Source organism: Stegodyphus dumicola, chromosome 10 (assembly GCF_044657685.1).
Source record: "Stegodyphus dumicola isolate Sdum_Otavi_A_Nest chromosome 10, ASM4465768v1".
NCBI classification, from domain to species: Eukaryota; Metazoa; Arthropoda; class Arachnida; order Araneae; family Eresidae; genus Stegodyphus; species Stegodyphus dumicola.
The window spans coordinates 50,900,150-50,924,969 of record NC_140777.1 but is presented as its reverse complement, the minus strand read 5'-3'; the positions used below and the strand labels follow the sequence as shown (position 1 = coordinate 50,924,969).

At 31.8% G+C, this 24,820-nt stretch overlaps 1 protein-coding gene across 1 annotated transcript; it reads left to right on the top strand.

The window, feature by feature from the left end:
• Positions 1-21,055: 21,055 nt before the first annotated feature.
• On the top strand, positions 21,056-21,754 carry LOC146994960 (uncharacterized protein F54H12.2-like). Its single transcript, XM_085825110.1, has one exon. It carries the CDS (start codon positions 21,056-21,058, stop codon positions 21,752-21,754), a length of 699 nt encoding a protein of 232 aa, XP_085681236.1.
• Positions 21,755-24,820: the final 3,066 nt, after the last annotated feature.

Below are 24,820 nucleotides of genomic sequence, written 5' to 3'. Positions count from 1 at the left end.
AGCGAGCCTTCATGGTGTAGTGGTCTGAAGGCGCAGCGCATAATTGAGAGGTCTGCGGTTCGACTCCCGGCGAAGGCGTTGCATATTTTTCATCTTTTCCCGCTTCCAAAAAATACGGAATGTCTCTACACACTTACCGATTTCAAAGATACGTCGGTCTTGATCACATGGTTATAAAAAAACGCACCAGCTGAAGAGTCCCATTCATTCTATAGAGATTTAATACAAAATATATTTTAAGCTCTATTACTGGAACAGCAAATGTTTAAAAAACGTAGCAAGATATAGAATCGTATTTTTAAATGTCAGTCGTTTAAAGTAACAAGTTTAAAAATGCAGTAGTTTTAGGTGGTATATAAAGAAAGTCCAAATGTAAAATTTACAAAAAACAATATCAGTTTGGCATATATTTCATCAAAAATCTGTCGATTTCGAGGATGATAAGTTTTTCTTCTTGGAGATAAGACTTCTACATGGGAAGAGAACTAGATTGATCTAGTTGACCTTTTTAGATACGTGCGGAAATAGCTTGGTTATTGATACAAATCGGGTGTATATCTTAGGAACATTATTGATACAAAACGAACAACAGAACAATTTTCTTAAGTACTGCATCGGCATTGGTGCTGATCATGTTGTAAAGTATGAAGCACAGGCCTCAGAGTTTATGCTGTTCTTTATGGGGTTGGCGACACTGCACTCGTTTTACGCTATTCAATTGCTTCTTGTCAATATGGAGTTTGATTGTTGTGAGCAGGAGCTTGTAACCTGATCGAGTTAAATAATAGTGCATTTAAATCATGATGGCTAATAAGAAATAATCAATAGCATGAAATGACACTTACTGGACTCATTCAAATCACTAAACACCCTTTTTATGAAAGCTCGTTTAGGTGCGGGACCGCTCGAGCGGCTAGTTTTCAAAGAAATAGTACATTGAATATGAAAGGAAAAAGAAATGTGGGGCAATTACTAATAATCTATCGGCAATTGTAAATACACGTTTAAATGTTTTTAAATAATTTATGATTTTGCTCTTGAGTTTTGTGTGGCTTAAATGCGAAGAAAGCGATGTTTAATAGTAAAGCTAAGACGGTCAAAATGTTGTGTTAACAGGAGCGAGACCAAGACCAGATTGGTAAAGTGAACTACGATGTTTAGCGGGAGCATAAAGAGCTTTAAAAAATTTTCTGGTGCAATGTTAAATGCCTTCTTATCTTTCCTTTTCCTCTGTTTTTTAGTTTTTTTTTTTTTTTGTCCTTGTTTTCTTTCCGCCTTCGAAAAAATTTACTCCTTGAGAACATATTTGCTCATATTAAGGAAAGTTTCTAAAGTTGGGAGCACATGTAGAGTGAAAATGTAAAAAAACGTACGGACGTATTAAACTTCCAAGGAAAAAACAAAGTAACAGCCATATACCTCAATTATATCTGTGAAATAAAATTAATTTTTCCACATTCTCTGATATGTCTTAGTATGCGTAACTGGAAAAATACACTACGCGGAATGTCGAAATAAATGATAGAACATAAATTGTAATGCAGATATTAATAAAAGTACATACGAAAGTAATTACTATTGACTATGGAAAGGCTTATATTTAAGCCAGTAATATTTATTGCCATAATAGCTGAAAACTGACTTTGAGTGATACTCAGTAACTTGATGGTGATCAATAAAAATTATCCGTCAGTTCCATTCAATCACGCTTATCCGTCTCCTTGTTAAAGAAAGACGGCTTGATGAAAGGAGAAACAGAAAAAGAATCTTTTATCTCGAACTCAGAGTACAGTGATTAATTGTATTCCAGGGATCAGTTATTATGAAATCGAGTTTTTGTTAGGACTAAGTTTTCAACAATGCTTTGCTAATTATATTAAAGAGTTTTTAGGTCATACACTTTGTCTTCATATATGTGATGATAAGTTTAACCGATTGGAGTTATGCTTACTATATTCGTAAGTACAGTGCATTTCCAAGCATGGAAAACAATGTACCACTATACACGCAAACACACATATATAATGTAACGAATTTTGTACTTAGGTAATTTTAGTAGAATTATAAGTAAAATTGTTGTATTTCTTTCATAACATGAAAAATTTAAAAAGGGGCTATGCCGGAAAAGTAAGAATATTTTGAGTGCATTTAACATTGACTTAAACATTTAACAAGTGCATTTAAGATTGTGTAAATGGATATATCGGTAGTTTGGCGAGATATCTCCAAGCTGACGACGGTCTTATTGTTTCACCAAATTTGGCTATAAATCGCCAGAAATTCGCCAAATTTGGCGACATTTTGGAATCGTTCCTGTATTACCGTAATATGTATTGAAATTGAATAAATGTAATTGACTACCATGTAAGCTGTAACCGCAGTTCAACCCTTGTATTCCGGTAATTTCTAGAAGCAGAAAGTACTAGAAATATCTCGATGGCAGATTGAAAATTATTTAAGGCCGAAGAGAGAACATCTGCTCTCAGTTGCTTAGTGTTGTTGAAGTTAAAAATTCCGCCTGAACTGAGTTATCCGCAATAGCTTACTCTTTGGATGAGCTTTGCATTGCATTGTGCTTAACGTTCTTAATAGTTTAATTCGTAACTGTTGTTTGTACTTTTTGATAGTGTGAACTCCTGTACGAGCATTTTTGAAGAAAATTCCAGAACTTTGAAATGTTTATGTTGAGAAAATAAATTTTATTAATATATCAGCGGACTTGTGTGCATACAGTCTATTACGAGCCCGTACGCATGCGACAATATATATATATATATATATGTAGTATATATTTCATGCAAATAAAATAAAACAGTAAAAGGGATTTTCCTTCGCATAAATCCTGAAATTAAACACGGAACGCATATTTTATTGTAATGAAACTGTGGAAATTTTATTTTTTATATTCTAGTATTTTGTTAAAATACTAGAATATAAAAATAACAATAATACAACTTTTTTGTAGAGGCATTAGGTTTATTAAAAAGAAGCACGAAAATAAGCGGTGTCCTCTTCATGATTCAAGCTATGGAATTCTCGATTACCAGCCGGAATTTCTAATTACATGAAGAAATTAGGGCGGTGAGGAAGGAGGAAATTTCTTACATTCTCTCAAATTCAAAGAGCGCTGAAGTGCTGAATCCAGGCTACTTGCTGAATCCAGGTGAGAACGAATTATCATCCGCCACATTTTAATTCACGTACCACTATCAGAGTATAGAAGTTTTTGGAGCAGAAAATTGGCGATATTAACTACTCCCTCACCATAATTCGAACTTCGGACATTCGGACTTTCAGCCAGTCGTGCTCCCAATTAAATCCCGAAGGTACGCGGTATTGAAAGAAAAAAATAATTACATATTTTTATTTCGAATTTAGTGAAATAATCGATCTTTTTTTTTACTTATGTTTATCTTGAAATTAAACACATATTTGCAACATATAATTTTAAAAATATATTTTATTGCAATAAATATAAGGAAATTTTATTACATTTATCATATGTTTTAATAAAAGCATCAATGAATTTTATTGCAAATTAAATAAAATAATAATAGAATAATAACAAAATTATATATATATATATATATAACATAACTGTTTTGCCGTTAATATTTGTACGCCAATGCAATTATTTCTATTTTATATGCAGTTAGTCGTTTGCTTTGACCTAGTGAATACCTGGAACCATGAATTCAAATTTTAACAAAGAACAGAAAAAAAATGCAACTATAGTACGAAAAACAGCAATTACAATATATGAAATATTGCTGAAAGCATTTGAGGATCAGGTATTAACACGATACTTTGACTTTTGTTGGTACAGATGCTTACATGTTGATGAGAAATTCAGAAATGGTTACCTTTTGAAGTTTCGAACGGGTAAGAACATCAAAAGAGTTCGAAATTTATTGCTCAAAAATCATTTGTCCCTTTGAGTCATATCTCAAAAGCTTACTGCCAGAAAGGCATTTCTCACAAAACTGTTATCGAAGATCTTGAAAAAAATTTGCTTTTCTTTTTGTCTCTCATGCATTAGCTATAACAGAGAATGAAGATCGAATTTCTGATTCTTTTTTCATGATTTGATGAAATTACTTCTGATTTTTTGAAAGATATAATTATTGAAGATGAAGCTGATGCTGTGCATATAATCTTCAGATGAAAGTCAATTGCATACTTGCATTTGAAAAGTTCTGAAAAAGCCACAGAAACTTTGGTTTCAATAATTTTTTTGAAACTAATCATGCACCTGTGAGCATAGGCTTTGCATCTGTGATCTGTTTGATTGAAAAGGGACTATTCATAAAAAATTATTTCCAGAGGTGCAGACGATTACCTTCATATTATATAAAGACATAATGGGCGAAATTCGGAAAACAATTCAGTGAGTTAAGCATAAGAAAGCTCAGACAAATTTCTAATGTACTACATTGCACCATCACACAATTACATGCTTCTGAAGCATTTTCCAGTAAAGAAATTTAACAAATTTCTCAACCATTCTCGTATTAAGTAGATTTGGCTTTTCTTAAAGTGAAATTCAATTTAAAAATTTTTTAAAGAGACTGAGGAAATCGAAGCCACAGACTTAAATAATATTCCAAAGAGGGAATTTTATGAAGCAAGCAACCAGCTGTATGAATTCATGAAAACAATGGCAAGATGAATGGAATGCAGGTCCTCAAGATAGAAGAGTTCATTCCACAAAGTTCACACTCAATGACTTATCTGGACACCTTTTGTGACAAGATTTGTAACGGGTCACGGCTCCTTCCCAGAGTATTTCTGTAAAAAGGGATTTGTCTCATCTAACCTCTGCGGAGAAGCTATTACTCCAGACCATTACATAACAGCATGCGTGACACCTGCGTGGTAGAGACTCTGTGTAATCACAGAGGCGTGGTAGCTGCGGCTGCCGGTTGATGATGCACCATTAATGCGCTTCTTCAATATGCAGCCTGCTCCACTCAGAAAACTTAAACTCATAATGGGAAAATTGCAGGCTTTGGGATAAGACATTTGTCCTGTTCCCTAGTGCATTACTGATTCCTGCCCATTCTTTAGTACTTACTGTCTTACTCCTGGGTGTATCGTTGTATGGTGCAAGTGCTCTTATGCGGCGTGTTTGTGTGCTATTTGGTGTGTGTATGATGGAACCCTGTACATGAACACTATGAAGTAACTAACGTATCACCAGAAACTACGTATATATGTAAAATGCACCAGATAAACTTAATATGTGTATGTGTTGCATATATGTGTGTGTGTATGTATTGCAGAAATGGCCTGTAATCAAGAGTAAAATCAACGTAAAATATTCAACTATTAATGTGAAATGTTTATGTACACTGAGCAAAAGAAAAAAAAAATACATGGCACAGGTCTATATCTCCCGTTCTACTGGGTCGATTGACGAAATTCAGTTTGAGGTTTTCATGTCTCAAACGCGCGACTTAGGATATGTATTAGATTTATCCATGTATTAGATATTTTGACACAAAATTTAACTTAGTCTGAAATGACATGGCAAATTTTTCCATATTTCAATTCTACGACTCAAATTATGCCAAACTGCCAAGTTTTGTAAAAATCGCACGAGTACATTTTAAAAAATTAGCTCTCAAACGTTTAGCTTCGCAATGTAAATTGAATTTGATACATATTTGTTAATATCTCTTTTTTGTTGAACTTATTTGATTCCTTCTTACAGAATTCGAAATTTAGGATTAATTTAAATATAATTCACGCATTTTTATGATTTATTTTTAAAATTTGTATTTTTAAATATTTTTTATAAATTTTCCGGAAAACTTTTTGTATTATAACCTATAAAGCTTTTAACATCATCTTAAAGTAAATGTAGTTCTAGGCACACCTGCAAAAAATTTGGAGTTTTTTACTTAGAATTTCCTAAGATATACATAAATTTACATATTGGTGCGTTTTAAAATTTGACATCTTTTTTTTTTTTTTTTTTTTCGATAATAATACGGAATGTGTTTTACGCACGTTGTTAAAAATTATTTGAAAGTATGAAGGATGACTTTTTCCGCTCGTCTACAATAAAAAAAGGGAAGGAAAATAGGTTGCTATAAATTAAGAAGTTGGTCAAGTAAATTATTCTTGGCGCAAACTGCAAGAAATGCGACAGGATAAAGTTTTGAATTTCTCTGTTAATTTGGCACCAAATGTTACAAAAATTTAATATTTAGGCATAATTTGAGTCGTAGAATTGAAATACGGAAACAAATTGGTATGTCATTTCAGAAAAACTCTGATTTTGTGTCAAACTACCTATGTTTAACCTAGATTTTTCCTATATATTAAACTTTTTTTTAATATATATCGCTCCTAATATTTCTTTAAATAGAAATCGCTCTTTCGACACATAAAAAACACAGTTTGAATTTCGTCAATCAGCCCAGTAGGTCACAGGCGAAAACATTGCTGCAAAAACATCGCGGACGAATACATCGCAGAGAAACCAACGTAAGGCGAAATCGTCATGGTACAAAGCATCGTGGGAGGGAAAAAAAAAGCAAAATATGTATATATATGTAAGATTAAAAGCACAGGAAAAGGAAAAGACAGAACACGGTAGATGCGTGATTAGACCCATATTGAAGAAGATTTTTGATTGCGTAGTATTTAAAGAACTTGGCAGTCGAGGCAGTTTTAATTCCATTTTTATTTCCAATTGATATTTGTGGCCACCATCACTTGGCACTCTAGTCGTGCCTTTCCACAGAAGATTTACATTTTTGATATTGTTGGGATAGAAAGCAAGCCAGCGAAATTACATCTTAACACAGCACAGAGCAAATATATATGTAAGATAAAAATATATGAATCAGAATTATAATATAACTATAAACATTAATTCTTCCTCTCTATTCTAAAATCGTAATAACTTATCTGCATTGAGTCATTCAAATTAATCATGCGATCTTACTTAACCCATAATGCAGATCCCTCTCGACCAATCACCAAATTGCAAACCAAAACTTTTCTCTTCGCGTGCTTCCATCTTTCATAACTACGCACTTCAGCTTTTGCTCGCTACTGTGCTAAGATGTGATTTCGCTGGCTTGCTTGCTTGCTATCCCAACAATATCAAAAATGTAAATCTTCTGTGGAAAGGCACGACTAGAGTGCCAAGTGATTGTGGCCACAAATATCAATTGGAAATAAAAATGGAATTAAAACTGCCTCGACTGCCAAGTTCTTTAGATATTCCCAAGTTTGATTACTAGCATACTACGCAATCAAATTCTTCTTCAATATGGATCTAAGCAAGCATCGACACTGCTCCGTTATTTCCTTTGCTTTTATTATGACATATATATATATATCGCAGTTCTAAAACATTGTGGTACAAAATATCGTGGTCGAAAAGAAAGCTGTTAAAACACTTCGCAGTTTACAAATATCGTCATCGAAAATATCGTGGTAAAAAATAAAGTGCCTACAAATTATCGCATGACGATAATATAGCACACACTTGTTTATCAAATCCTGTACTGACATATTATGTAACTGACTTTCGTCGTAACTAACAAATCGATATCCAAGAAATTGATTGCATGCTATAGATGAAAATGTTAACGACACTTTAAGAGTAAACGGAAACAAAACAAATGTCAGATAAACAAATGTGAAAGAAAATAATTTCATAATTAACTAAGCCATTTTTAAAGAGGTAATCTTATGCAGTTATTTAGCTTCGTTTTTCTAAGCCTTTTTAGACTGTATTTTTCATAAAAAATTATCCTTAAAACTTTATAAAAACAAAGGTTAATTTAAAAACAAAGGTTAATTTATTAATGGTCTCTGTTAATTAAATATATAAATTTAAAATTCTGTTAAGTTCTATAACTTGCATTCATGTTTTACTCATTTTCAATTTTTAAATGCTTAAGTTTCTTTCTTACTTTTTCAGCAAAAATTTATTAGTTCATTCAAAAATTTGAAATATTAGAAGAAATAAAAGAATCTCTCTTTCTTTTTTGCGCTCCCAAATCATTACGCGAAACTGCATTTGCAACTTTTGAAACCTGAAAACGCATTGCGATGTTATCAACATATGATGATTTGTAGATACTTTAGTTTTTGCCAGATGTTTTCGGCGACGATGTTATTAAACTGCGAAGTTTTTGAATCGCTGTATTTTCGACCACGATGTTTTAGAAATGCGATGTTTTTTTATTTGCCTTTTTTTCTGCCACGATGCTTTGTACCACAATGTTTTCGTCTTGTGTTGTTTTTACGCGACGTTTTCGTCTGCGATGTCATCGGGAACCACCGGCCCAGTAGGACAGGAGATATAGAACTGTCCCATTTTTTTTGAGGCGGGGCAGTGTACGTGCAACAACGTACGCATGTGTAAAACGAACATTATTGTAAGACTATATTCCCAGTGTTTAAACCTAGGTGCACGTAAAATGCACCACGGTAATGTTTAATTATTAGTGCACAATATTTATGTAAAAACTACAGTGTGTGCATCAACATACAAGTATTATATTGTATAAAATGCCCAAATTTCAGCATACAGTATCAACAAATTTTTCTATTAAGCTCCTGACACGGCGCTTCTGGAGCGCCAAAGAGTTCTGGCGTTGAAGAGTTGCTGATTCCGGGCGATACTCGAATGGTCCTAGTAAGCCGCCTTTCTATTCTCTCTCCTGTCACTCCCTGTATATATATTTTGACATATTAAAAGTAATGAAAATACGCCCAGAAATGTTTAGATTTTTCCCATAGAGTCCATATTAGTTACTAAATTGCAATAAAGTATTTAAAATCACGATGTATAATGTATATTACCAAATACACCAACAACAAAATCAGCCATTTTTTTATATCTTATATGCTTCCATTTATGTTTTAAATAATATACATGTATTATCCTAATGACTTTCGAACGGAAAACCGCATATATTTATTTCTAATAAAGAAATATGTAAAAACAATCCTTATTTCTATCTAGGAATGATGTTCAGAGCAGAAATTAATCGAAAATATTGAAGTTTACAACGGTCATTTAATTTTTTACAAAAACAATGTGCTTTAGATATCCGTATATTAGCTTTGCTATTTTGTATTCTAGATATATAAAAGGGATTTGCTTGATGTGATGCTCTCGTATAAAATGGAAAAGACAATAAAGCATTAATCAATGTCTTTAAATATTGTCCTAGTTTAATAATATCTATTTCCACCCCCACGAACTTGTGTTGAAAAGGGATAAAAACTAGAATAAAAATTACCCTCGCATTAATCAAAATGACCAATGGTGAAACTTTTTTTATTTCGTTCTTCCTTTCAAAATAAAAATAAATGCGAAAGTATCTTTGTCGCAGGAAAAGAAACATAAAGCGACATAGAAAAAACATATATATATAGAAAAGGAACATTATTTTTTATACGTAAAAGTCAAGTGTTATTGTACGAAGAAAAATGATTTCTTTCTGTGTTCTCTCTCCCACCCCTTTTTTTTTATCCCTACGCATGCGCATTATGTCTCGTAATGGCCCGTACGGAATAGTACGGTCATATCCGGGTTCTGGAGAAGAGGAAGTACACGTCATGATAGTCTCGCTGCCCGCTCCTTACATTTCCGGGTATTCCTTCCTTCCCCTATCCACGCGGGGGGTAGGGCAGATGAATGGTCATTCGTCTTGTGTCAAAAAAGGAAGTCTCGCAGAAGTGGTAGTTTTTCCCAACGGTGATGTCAAGCGAACAAAATGATAGTTAGCCGAGGTCTTTTTCATTGCGTAATAGATATGTTTCAACATTCTCGGAGAAAAAATGAAAAATTCGATTTTCAAGTACATCTGTGGTGATAACAGAGAACTATTCATCGAAATTATATAATAAAGTAAGGTAAAAAAGAGTTTTTATAAAACAAACTTTTATTAAGAATATATAAAATAATTAATCAACTAAAATAAGAACAAAATTTTATCATATATATTTCATGGTAGCAAAAGATTAAATAATTGTCTTTATGAAATTCATCTGTCATTTTATAGTTATTAGATTCCATTATTGAGTTCAACGTGGTTTTATCATACGTGATATAAAATTGTAGATAAATTTTGCAAAAAAGATTTATTTAATTTTTTTCCCATGAAACTATATGAATAATTGATTTCTCCTTTTAGTTCATTAATTCCTTTATGCGTTTTAAATAAGAGATCATTAAAAAATACTTTTTATTTTTACCTTAATTTATTTTAACCTTTAATCTTAGCAATAACTTGTTAACCAAATTATTCAAATGAGAAATTGTTACACACACCGGAAAAAAAAAAAAAAAAAAAAAAAAAAAAAACCCTCTTTTTCTTTCAACAAATTTACTATGTCAAATGGTCGGGAAAATCGAGTAATTTTTTGAAAATTCCTCTCAAATTTAATTCCGAATTTACGTTAAGTCCAAATTAAGTCCGAAATCACGTTAATAATAATATGGAAATTCATATAAAAGATTTTCCCTCGAAATATACAGTGGGGCAAACAGTCAAATTCTGAGAGTTTCAGTTCAGTCGTTAAAAAGAGGTATGTGAAAAAATTCGTTTAAATATTAAACTAAAAAAATATAAATCGATTTTGAAAAAAATCATTTCACCATATTATAGTGTCATTCACAAACAATGTGCGTACAAAATTTGAGTTGAGTAGTTTATCACGAATTAAAAAATAGCTACAAACTTAGTGAGTGAACTAACTAAAAGTTTATAAAAATAAAAGAAAGGGAAGTATGAGCGTAGCGTATTGAAGTACAACAATTCAGCTATTTGCATCTGTTTATCATTATGAAAGTTTAGTCTAAATGAAATAATAAAATATATCTTGATTTTCATGCAACTACTTTTATTACATTTGGAGGCAATTAATTCCTTAATAACTTTCAATAAATTAGTAGCACATAAATATCAATCAGTAAAAATATTAGCAATTTAAGAATCAAATCCTTCAGGAATACTTGGGTTACTATTACTAATGGATTAAAGGGCTTGAAATTTTTATTTTATCACAATCACTAAAACTGTATAATATTACTAGCACCGTACTTACTCGTGTATTTTCCCCCTTGCCTTTTAGCACCGGTTCTGAAAAATTTTAAGTATACACATAATTTTCTCCTTCCTCAAGGCGTTCTTTTAAAGCGAGTTCTCTTGAAATCTAAAATGCATTAGCCAATGCAGTATTCATTTTCCTCTTATTAACTTATTTGGTCGTAAATTTTGACTTCATGGGCTCTGACTGTTATATAAATAATACGAAGAGCTCCAAATAACGCGGCTATCTATTATCCGTGAGGGCTTTGAAGATCATTTCACGTGGAAAGACAGAGCGAACGACGGAAAAGATGATGAAAACGCTGATGTTGGCTGCAAGCTGCAGTACACTATACAGACAGCAATTTCAGCAACATTAAAATTGTCAAAGGAATCTCTTACAATTAGAAATTAAAAATAAGTAGAGTGGAAAAAGTGTTTAAATCAAATCAACGTAATAACAAGAGAAAATCTGACGTACGATATTTGCAGAAGAAATTCCATTTCTTTATCCCACTGACTTAAATAGTGTGAAACGTCATCAAAGCAAATCACCTGAAAGTTATCCTTTCAAAGGTTCCACATGCATTCGCTGACAATATGAATTGCTGATACAGGTACGGCGTATACATATTTTCAACGTATTGCTGCAAAACTCCCTGCTGTTTCATCAATGTAGTATTTTGCCTTTGGTCTCTTGAAAAGAGCTCTTTCTATGCGCAAACCATTAGCATAAATTTAGTTAGTAATTAGAAAAGTGGTGGAAGAGGAACGGAAACCAAAACCACTGGAAGAGGAATGGAAACCAAAACCACCCGAAAGATGTTTTCGGCTGTAAACAAATGAATGATTACTACCTCCTGACAATGGGTTCCACTCCATTACTTGAAATCATAATTGTCATTTAAGTAAGATTTTGATACGCTTTATTGCAAATGCACATTGTTTCTCTTCAGTAGTTGCCTGTTACCCAGCCACAAATTTTTAAATTTAGAAAATGATCGTCTATTGGTATTGAGAATGTTCAGGAAATACTGATTTGCGCCGACGGAGACTTTATGTGACGTAAGAAGAATTACAGCAAACCCTTGCTGATGAGGAATTATTTTCGCAAGTTTTATATGTGATCATATAAAACTGACTCATATACTGGTATACTCATAAATTATATACTGACTGATCTTCAAGTCAATGCAGACATGTCTACTTTATCTTTTAAATCATCCGGAATTTTAAACTGATCACAAAGAAATATTGTGCTTTAATAAATTGCATCTAGCTTGCAACAGTTTTGCGTTTTATCTTTAAACAGATAAGTAAAATCTAGCTTAAAAATAACTTAATTTTGCATGGAACTGAATCCAATTTTCCATACTTTCGTAAAAACTTCGTAAAGAAAACGTTGAGCGCTGGGGGGACACGAAGTATGAAAATTTAATACATGGGGAAACATGAAATCCAAAACAGCCTGCCAACTTAACCTCTGTGATGAATGAATTATCTATGTTACTCGCCCAGCTATTGGTTGATCACTTAATTGTCAAGTGGAATGTTTGTTAAAATGAATATTTTTTGTGATTCTTTCTTAAATTATACTATAAATATATTAGAATCTTTTAAAGAATAAAAATAGTTTAACAATTAGGATACAATTTGAAAGTCATTCGAAAATGTCGGAAAGGGTTTCAAATTTTTCTTTTTATTTGATATTTGTCGAAACCTTTTATTTTTAATATAATAATAGGATATGCTTTAACATTCACCAAAATAATGGTTGAATTTTTCTCCTATGCATACCTATTTATCAAAGAGTTCTGTTATATATCAGCAGTTGAGTTAAAGGAACTCGGTACTCCAAAATCGATGGAATTACAGATTTTAAAATTTTTTTGCTACAAATATATTTTAATACCCTTACTATACAGAGAAAATGCTTGAAATTATTTGACAATAATAAATAGTACAAAAAGGTTTCGTTGACAGGCCCTTAAATGCCACAACTACCTGACTGTTTATTATCATTTACTTCTTCATTGTGCCAGGTATTTATTGAAAATCAGTGAAAAAGAATACGAAGGTAATCATATGTGACTGCACCTATCAGCAAACTATATTTATATGTGTAAATTTGGAAAAGGGATTTTTTTCACTTTTGAACTTTCAGGTATTTTTCCTCCTCTTCGTACTCATATCAGCAATTATTCTTTTGCGTTATCCATAAATTTTATTATGAAATTCAGAAATCGAAATTATTTGTGATAGACATGAACAGAAAGAAGTGGCATAAAAACGAAATGAAGTTCCTGAGCAGATAACTATTAAAACTCGTATTAAATAAATGATTAAAATACTCTTATTTTAATTTAAAATAAAATTTAATATTAAAACAAATGGATAAAAGAAGAGAAGAAATCAATATGCCGTTGGGCAGTTTTAAATAAAATTTTACATCTATTGAAATTTCAAATTTTACTTTTCTGAAAAATAAATAAAATAACAAATTAGTATTATTAGTATTGATTATAAATACTTTAGAAAACTGTTGTAAGTAATTCATATATTAAAATTGTTTTGAATGATTTACAAAATAAAAAGGAGTTAAAAATTCTACTTGCATTTTATTATTTTTCTTACAATATTTCGGTCAGATAAGCTTTCAAATAACCTTGTAATTTGTATTACCATTCACCGTGAATGGTAATAGGTATTATTTTAGATATATATATATATATATATATAGGAGGTCAAAAAATATTTGAGAAATTTGAAATAATTTAATGACCAATAAGAGAGTTTACGTCCTTTAAACTGCGAATTTTGCAGTTTATATTGTTCTGTTAGTTAAATTTTTTCGATAAATCTTTTTACTTAAAGTCCTAAAACTTATATATACATTGGTTGAAATACTTTACATTTTTACTGCTTGTTTATTATTATGTATTTAATAGAAACAAAGGTGGGTTTTGCAAAATATTGAAAAGGAATCTTAGTGGAACCCAAAATGTAAATCAAATTATATTTGTTTCAAAGTTTTTACTTATGATAAATATGCCTTTTTTTTTCCTCGGCAACTTATTCATTAACTGCGAAATCGATCCTTAAATTTATTTAGAACATTCTAATAAACGTAATAAAAAAACTTGTCCAAAAGCATTGAAAGTTGTAGGAGGCGAAAGATATTTTAATTGTTAATTTTGTTTTCAAAATATTTTAATTATAGGATTACCGGAAAATTTTTCAGGATCAAAACATCTTGCCTAATATAACCGTTTAATAACCTTCATAAAAAATAAATGGTAGTTCTTAAATTAAGAAAAAAATCATAGAAAAGGCAAGGAGTCTACTTAAAACTGATCTTTAAATTTTTGTGTTTTCATTGTATTTAAGCAACCTAGGGTGAAAAAGTTTCAAAGAACATTTAGTTCAATTCGTTGCATTATATTAGACCTGAAGTATTTTAACATATAAATATAAACAGCTTTTTAGATGCATCATCAATTTCGTTTTCCGATTTTTCACGTTGTATTTATTTATTTATATATGGTTACACATAGAGAAAATATTTCAGTAAAATTGCTCTGCTATGCGGATGTGAATACAAAATCCATTTGAGTTCGCATATTCGACAAGTACCCCAGACGAAAATTTATACTAAAATAGCGGATACGAGCTCGCACGCTTTAATATATATAGGCCTATTAATATCTCGGAAAAGGACAAGTGATTTTACAAGCCATTGAACTGAAACCCACAATAGAGACCCGGTTTCAATGCATAATGCAAAGATGCCGCCGTGCAACAAAAGGAAGTCTTCGGCTGCTGTCTGCTGGCAAAGCGGATCTGAGTGATTTGATATCAGGACAGAGAGGATATGGGAGCCATTTTGTTCCCCTTCCTGCAAGGATCCCTTGATTGGTGATCGTTTATTTTTCGGTAACTGCTTATTGGGAGGCTGCGATGGATTTCCGCCTAGAAGGTTGATACGGCAATAACTTTTTCCGTGTCCGTTGTAATTCAGAAATGTTTTTACGAGGTTCGCGTGTGAGGGAAAGAGCTGAAGATTGCAGAGCTATTGTAATAAACGACTTTATCCCCATCAATCATCTCCCAGATTTCTATTAATGAAATGGCCTTAAAGATCGTTCAATTGAATGCGAAGTTTCCTTTTTTATTTCTTTGAGTTACAGTGAATCCGAAATATTTATTTTGTTGTAAGCAGAATTTGGCAATGATGTTATACATTAGAAATATTATTGTGTTTCAGATATATTGAATTGAAATATTGCTAGAGAAGATTGATGTAAGGACTGTTAATTTGTTAGGGTATATACCAGTTATCAAATTTCTAAGGCTATATTTTAACCATATTCACAAAAATTATTGACCGGCCTTTATTTTCGGTACCTTTGGTCGTAGATACATAGTTCCAGTTATGAAAATATTTTATCTGAGACAAATTTCATGAATTGTCATGACACTATACTATTAATGCAACTATCTTGGCAATTTTTTACTAATGAAAAGATTAAAGTTACTTATCGGATGAAGTTCATAGTTTTTTTAGACTTTCTTAAAACGATTCCCAAACTATCGATTTATATTGTAAGTTAGCAAACATTAGCAACAAACTTTAACAATTTAATATACAATTTTTATTATTAAATAATGATTACGTGATGCAGCAAAAAAAGAGAAATAAAAAAATCTAAAAGGTTTCAGATTTTAAATCACGTCCAAAGAGGCGTTTTTTTAATGTTTTGTTTGTTACCTTTATTTATTAAGTATCATGTTCTTTGCAATTAAACCATAAAATTCAGTTCAACATCAATGTCGCAAAATAATTTTAAAATGAGCATCTTTAGATGGATTTTCTTGGAAATAGTTTGAACTAATAAAACTCTTACATTAGTCTCCAAATCCTTCTATATGTTTTTGTTCTGTACTTCTTCCCCAAATACACAGCCCTCTAATTTCGCTTAAAAATCATCAGAGAATTGCAGACATTGAACAAACTTATGCCACACCGACTATCTATCAAACGCATCTCCTCGTTGTTTCTTTTACAGATTTCGTGACCAATTTTATATCCTGCAGAAGTTTTAATGGAATTTCTACCATAGTTGGCGAATTCCACAAGCACATATTTTAAAATTAGATTCAAGGCAAAAATTATTAGCGAAATGGCGATGTTAGTTAACTGAAGAATCGTTATGAACATGATTGCCAGAGTTTGGCACATTGTGAGAATTTGATGACCTTCTACTAAGGAGGTTGTTATAACGCGTAAATACCGTTCTTATTTTAAATTTAATTTTTTTAATTAAAAAATATAACATTTTATGTCGTGTCTCCCGGATCTTATGCTTATATTTTAAGAAACTTTCATACTATTTCCAAGAAATATTTTAAAAAATCATTTGACTGTCTGACCACAAAAATTGACCGAGACATTTAATTTCAAAATCTGGGCTGCTTGACATCATTTTCAATTTTTCTTGAATAATAATAAATTAAAATAATTCGAACTTTTTCCCTTCAGATGCCAATCAATGATATTTTTTTTTCTAATTTACTAGTAATTAACATTCTTAATTTCTAATTTTATTAAGATTGGTATGCCGAAAGCAATTTTACGCAAGTAATTTATAACTTTTCAAACACTAAAAACGCGATATCAGTATCCTCATGAAGTTTATGCTACCTTAGAATCATACTCTAACAATCATACAATAATTCATAAAAATAGAGATATTTTAAATTTGTGAATAGAATGCTAAGAGTTGACTATGCGAATATATTAAAGCCTCCCAGCGTTATGTAGAACAAGATTTCTATAAGAATATCTGAATAAAATTCCCTTTTTGAAAATACCTGCATTGATCAACACATTTTTTTTACGACGATCTGCTTACAAATGCTCCATCTTTAATACCAGAAACATTTTTTTTCTTAAATTGATAATTTATTTTTCGACAAGTACAAAAGAAAATACTAAGCTCTTTTACTTGTGTAGGGCTCCTGAATACGTTGCCCGAAATTAGAATGAAATATGTTTATCAGTTGTTCTGGTATGGGACTAAAAGTTACTGTATTTTCATGCTTAGAATGGGTATTCAATTTCTAAACATTAATTATAAGGACCGGATGAACGTATAAAACATTTTCTTTCGTTATTTTACAAAACCACATTTTTTAAAATTTAAAAATGCAAAACCAGGATCATTTACATCATTAGGTTATTTTTGAAATTCGATAATATATATGTATAACTAATGGTTGTGAAAATAAAAGCCAAACAAAGTCTTTTATGGACAAATTATTGTAAATCTTATTAATGTATCCTCGCAGTTATCACCGCAAATATTTGCGTTGTAAAAAAACCAGAGTCACATAAAAGGGTTCATACTTGATATAGAGATTTGGATATGCATTATTAGTAGTATAAAAATGACAGTTCTGCATCAGGTGGATCAGTGGATCAGGGGGCGTGGTCAATGACATCACAGAGGGCGGGGCCAAAGGCAACGTCATCACACTAGGAGGCGTGGTTTCGAGTGGAGTTGAGTTGTTCGTAGACTGCTGGTTGAGTTGTAGACCTCCTGCTTTTCATTTAAAGTTAGTTTTTTAAAATTGGCAACGGGGATTTTTTGAGATATATGCTCATGGCGTCCTCTAGGGACGAAAAAAGAAAATAATTTATTTAGGAATTGCTTATGGCGTCTTCTAGGGAATGAAAAAAGAAAATAATCTATTTTAGAAGTTTCTTTTTTTTTTTAAATGTTCTATGATTCAAAATATAGGATTGAACCCTGAAACAAAATATCTCACCAGCTGAGTAGTTTGAAGATTTTAACCACTAAGCTGACGGGATACATTCAGATTTAGGTAAAAAAGCCTATATAAGAAAATGGAATTTGAATCAGCTCATCAATTGCAATTATGCCTGCTCCAGGAGAAGCCACCGTTGCGGTGTGTTTATACACTGTTTTATGCGTTATTTTATCATCCATCTATATTTTTACAGAATTTCATAAAATTCCTATTGATTTTACGCTACGTCTTAACGACAGTGGGAACTTATCATTATCCATATGAAGAATAATTCAATAGGCTATGAATATGAATTTATCGTATCAGGATCCGGCTCATGTTGCAAGTTTTGGTGGTGTTGAAGCTTTGCATCGTGCTGCAGGAGGTAAAGTTTCCAGGAAAGAGATTCAAACATGGTTAGAGGGAATAGATGCGTACACGCTTCACAAGCCAATTCGCCGAAAATTTCCAACGAATAGAGTAATTGTGTATTCTATAGATCAACAATGGCAAGCTGATTTAGTGGATGTTTCACATTTACGTGATCATAATGATGGTTATCGATATATATTAACCTGTATTGACATATTATCCAAATATGCATGGGCTATTCCTCTGAAACAAAAGAGAGGAGAAGATATTGTGAAAGCGTTTCAAAAAATAATCAACGTAAACCAAAATTCCTTCAAACGGATCAGGGCACCGAATTTAAAAATAAAGTGTTTATAAAATTTTTAAAAAGAAATCAAGTTAAACTTTTCAGTACATTCAATACTACTAAAGCATCCGTGGTGGAAAGGTTTAATCGCACTTTGAAAACAAAAATGTGGAAATACTTTACGACTCGAAATACATATAAATATGTAGATGTCTTGGACAAATTAATAGAAAGTTATAATGCTACTTTTCATTCAAGTATAAAGCGAGCTCCCATAGAAGTCAATTCAGAAAATGAGAGTGATGTATGGTTTACCTTGTATAAAGATCATCCTTCTAACGTTTCTAAATGTATATTCGCTGTAGGAGATGTGGTACGTGTTTCCAAACTAAAGCTTACTTTCGAAAAAGGCTATGAAACCAATTGGACGGAAGAACTATTTGTGGTGACAGAGTGTGTTAAAAGACATCCAGCTGTGTATAGAATTAAAGATTTACTTGGAGACTCAGTAAAAGGAACGTTTTATGCACAAGAATTGCAGAAAGTGAGACTGAAAGAGGAATATTGCATTAAAAAAATTTTAAAGAAACGTATACATAAAAATCAGACAGAATACTTTGTAAAATATCGCGGTTATCCCGACAAATTCAATCAATGGATTCCAGCTTCTAATTTACTCTCGATATAAAGTGTGAGAAAATACTGTATCCGAATCATTTATGAAAATGAGTTTCTACGTAACACTTCCGAGCGATAGCTCTATGAATTATTTCCCCGAAAATAAAATTTCACATTTTATAACACGTTTACCTGTTCCCATTGAATTAAAAGGTATGTGGGAAGTTGGTTTGGTTGAATTGCTATATCCGCACACATGGCACAATGTGAATGCAGACAATAACTTAATTGGATTTGTTTTAGAGAAAGATGGTGAAATGTTAGGTCGTAGATTACCTCCAGGATGTTATGAAACAGTACCTGATATTTTAAAAGCTATTTATATTAAAGAACATCAAAACAAAATAATATTTAATTATAACCCAGTAACAAAACGAGTGAAAATCAAAGTGAAAAATAACGCTAAAGTGATTTTACATGATGGGTTAGCCCAAATGTTAGGTTTTGAACCTATGGAAATTACATCTACAGATGATAGTTCCGAAACTGTTGTAGAAAGTCCTTTTGCAGCCGACCCCTGTGCACATTATCGTGTATTAATGATATATACGGATATTGTAGAACCTCAAATCGTAGGAGATGTTTTAGCTCCTCTTCTTCGAATTGTAAGAGTAACTGGTAGCGATGGAGAAGTGGTGAGTGCACTATTTGATAGACCTCATTATTTACCTGTGAATCGGAAAATGATAGACACTTTGGAAATCGATATAAGAACGCATATGGGAGCATTTACGCCATTTGAACGAGGAAGGTCATACGTGAAACTTCATTTCCGTCAAAAATACTTGTCATAATGTATGTACCTTATCAGTGTTGTCAAAAATCTTTTGAAGATTATTATGTACAACAAACAGGACATGGATTGAATTATTATCAAGGTAATCTTTATCAGAGAGGATACGGATTAGGGGGTCTATTCAGATCCTTCTTTCGCGCTGCCATACCTCTTATTAAATCAGGAGCCAAAGCAATTGGAAAACAAGTATGGCATAGTGGACTGAATTTGTTAAATGATGTATCACAAAGACAAGATGTAAAAGAGGCTGCTAAGCGTCGACTGAAAGAAGCCGAAAATATATTAACAGATAAAGCTGCTACTAAAGTGAAGAACATGATTGGTTCTGGACGAGTTAATAAAAAGCAGAAACGTAGGAAAAAGCATACCATTTCTCACCGATCAAAGAAGGTGAAAGCACAGGATATTTTCTCTTAAAAAAAAAGTATGATTTCGTATATTCATCGAGACTCTCCCGTTTGCGTCAAATCTGAATTAGATTTATTTACCATTCCTCCTACGCAAACAGCTATAGAAAAAGGACAGTTTGTGGAATATCACCCTCTCGCAAATATACGAGATGGAGGACCTATCGAATTTAATATTTCTGGCAGTGGTGAAGACTATATTGATCTAGCTGCTTCTTATATACACGTGAAAGTTAAAGTAGTTAAGGCAGACGGATCCAATCTAACAGACAAAGAACCGGTTGCCCCTGTAAATTTATTTTTACATTCTCTCTTTTCGCAAGTAGATGTAAGTTTAAATGAAAGAAACATTTCATCTGCGACAAATACCTATCCTTATAGAGCCTTCATCGAAACATTATTGAATTATGGGGAAGATGCAAAGAAAAGTTTACTCACCTGCGAAGGATTTTTCGAAGACACTTCACCTAATAAAATACGATGTCTCGTAGATGTCTTAGCTCAAGATGCGGATGCTGGACTAAAAGCTCGCGGTGAACTTATAAAAAACAGTCAAAGTGTGGATTTGATAGGACAATTACATTGTGACATTTTTCAACAAAATTGACTCATGTTAAATTTAGTTGATGTGAAAATTAAAATGGTGCGTAGTAAATCTGCTTTCTGTCTAGTTTCTACTGAGAAAGATGCCGATTATAAAGTGATCTTGGATCATGCTTCTTTGTTTATCAGAAAAGTAAAAGTAAACCCTGGAGTCTCTCTCGGACATGTAAAAGCGTTGGAAAAAAGTTCTGCTAAATACCCTATAGATCGAGTATTATGCAAAACATATTCAGTATCTAAGGGAAGTTGGTCTTTTATGCAAGATAATGTATTTTTAGGATTGATGCCCAAGCGAGTCATTATTACTCGTGTAGAAAATGCTGCAATGAATGGACAATATTCAATGAATCCTTTTCTGTTTGCCCATCATCATGTCAACTTTATATCGATTTATGTAGATGGACAACCCGTTCCATGTAAACTAATGGACCTTGATTTCGAATCTAATCATTATGTGCGTGCTTACCACAGTTTATTTTCTGGATTTAATCGCGACAAAGGCATCTATTTATCTCGAGAAGAATTTGTGAAAGGACATGTGTTATATGCTTTCGATTTAACTCCAGATATGTGTGATGGATCTCATTTTAACTTACAGCATCAAGGCAATTTGCGAGTAGAAATTAAATTTGCTAAAGCTCTCTCTGTGACTCTCTCGGTGCTAGTCTATGCAGAATTTCAAAACGTGATTGAAATAACAAAATCTCGCCATGTACTATGCGATTTTGCCAATTAAGCAATGGACAGCCTTGAAATAAGCAGAGCACTCTCTCAGAATGCAAAGACACGAAAAGTATTTCTGGGAGTTTTTGCAAGTGATCGACTCCCTATCGAGATCAAGAAATATCCAAGTTGCTTTATAGCTAATGTAGATCGTGCATCTGAATCCGGTAGTCACTGGTTAGCCTTTTACATTTCATCTCCACAGCATTTAGAATTTTTCGATTCCTATGGACATGACCCATCCTATTTTCGTGGACCGATAGCCAAGTATGCAGAACGATTTCCACAGATGGACTTTAATTCGTTGACTCTCCAAACTAATGTAACAGCAGTATGTTGTCAATATTGCATATACTATTTACATTGTAAATGTCGTGGACAATCTCTCAATGATATATTGTTATCTTTCATACCTCAAGATATATCTAATGATATTAAAGTATATAATTTTGTAATCAAGAAATTTCATGTAAGATCTTCTTTCTATCAATAAATACATTTAAACTTTATAGATTATGTGTCTTGTCTCATTTAATATGGAATTTCCAAAGCTACAACATCCTTTCACAATGGTGATTTCGGGACCCACTGGATGTGGGAAAACCTATTTTGTACGAGAACTGTTAAAGTATAAAGAGGAAATGTTTTCAACGATTCCCGATAAAGTAGTATGGTGTTATGGAATTTACCAACCTCTGTATAATGATATACCGAATGTTACTTTTGTCGAAGGTTTACCAATTAAATATCAAGAATATTTAGGTTCCAACACATTATTCATCATAGACGATTTGATGAGCGAATGTGGGAATGATAAACGTCTGACTAACTTATTTACAAAAGGAAGTCATCATTTAAATTTAAGCGTTATTTTTATCACACAAAACTTTTTTCACAAGGGAAAAGAAATGCGTGAAGTGACTTTAAATGCACACTATTTGATTTTGTGTAAAAACAGAAGAGATGTCAGTCAAATCGTACATTTAGGAAAACAGCTCTTTCCGCGTCATTTAAAGTTTTTTCAAGAAGTATATGAAGATGCAACCAAGAAACCTTTTTCTTATTTATTCATTGATCTGCGCAGTGAAACTCTGGAAGAATTACGTTTACGCACCCAAATTTTACCTAACCAAGTACAGTATGTTTATCAAATGAAACATTACTAAAAAATAATAAAAACAACAGCTTTATAAAATGCATCATCATTTTATAAAATGACGCTGGTCAAGAAACAGCTAAGACAGTTACAGCTGTTAAACATTTGTCCGTTAAAGTTACGGAAACAGCTATTAAAGAAAATTAATATCAATTGCATAAAAGCTATATGCGAATGTAGTTTAAACATACTCAAAGGAAACGTTCCATTGTCAGAGCAACAAAAGAAGTCTCTCTGTAAGCATAAAACAACTTTACGAAAATTAGGAAATCGTAAGATTTCTCTTGTGAAGAAACGAAAATTAATTTTACAAAAAGGAGGTTTTCTAAACGTTTTGATTCCTGCTGCTCTCAGTGTTCTTACAGGACTAATCAATGGAGTTCACTAAGAAATATGTGTTAGTTCCAGAAGAGATGATGACAAAGCATACCATTTCTGATAAACAGTTAAGTGAATTGGATAAAGCCATGATGCATATTTTAAACAGTTCAGATGACGATCGTGAGAAATTAGTGCGTTATTATGAACTTTTACAAAAGAAATTGAACTTAAAGGAATACAATTCACCCTTTAAACCTCCTAAAGACGACTCACAAAATTCTTTAGACGATTCAGCTGAGATGAAGAAAGTGAAAGAGGAAGAAGAAGCCCCCTCATCTGTGACAGACGGCGACAAACAGATGACTGTAACTGATTATTCTACTGTTATCTTAGACAGTGTACCTTTACGAATGAGAAGAAAAGCACAAAATGCATTAGCTATTTTAAAGCGACATCCTGATATTCTTAAGTGGAATGATAAAGGCGAGGTACTTTATCATAAGGAAAAAATTAAGCATTCAAATATTATAGACATATTCAATATCATTTTTGCAACCAAAAAGAAAAAGATTAATATTCCTGCTAAAAACGAATTTTTAAAAGCCTTGACTGAAATCAACATGCCAATGGACTATATCAAAAATGAAAATTTACAGAATCATGATGTTAATATGAAAAAAAAAGTATTGCATGTTAAATCTGTAAAACATATACGTTCTCCACGAAAATGGGAACCTTATTAAATGAATAAAATTATTATTTTTACATATAGACTCTTTCTTCTCTCTACAATCAATATTTGTTTTACATCGTTTTTAAATGTTATGAAAAACATTCATTTCACCAAGAAGCTTTTACCTTTCAATACATTTATTTTCAAAGAATAAATTTCTGTATTATACATAAAATATACTTGGAATTTTCTTTCATTAGTTAATATCAAATTAACATCAATATCCATTTACTGACATTTGATATATACGTTTGCTTTAAAATTAAAACTAAAATTTCAATATATTTCTATTAAAAACATAAGGAAAAAAAATAGTCATAACATCAACCAAACACAGAAATTTAAATAGAATAGCTGTACTTATATTAATGCATTTTTATAATCTTCATAACATTTCGATTCAAAAAACCTATTACAAAATAAATGAACAATTTTTTTTCTGTCTTAAAGAATCTCTTATATTTTTAAAATAAATACATAAAAATATATCTTCACCAATATAATTCATCAACACTTACTGTAATACATTCTTGTCTTGTCTTGTTTGGGAAGGACAGTCTATAAGGCGTCATTATATTATTGCGTTATCATGGTAAGATAGGTTAATGGAAAACTCTGATAATCATTGAAAACTTATTTGAAAGAGTTGTTATTCTTAAGTTTGACATTACTTATACATACATGCATAAGGGTAATCTTAAAAGCATCATCCACTTATCATGATAGAGTAATGGAAAATTTCTAAAACTCTGATAATCATATGTGAAAGAATGTATTATCTTAAGGTTGTTGTTGCTATTCCAAGTTTGACAATACATACAGAAATGAAGGAAGATCCTTGATAAGCGTTGTAGACTTCACGTTATGAT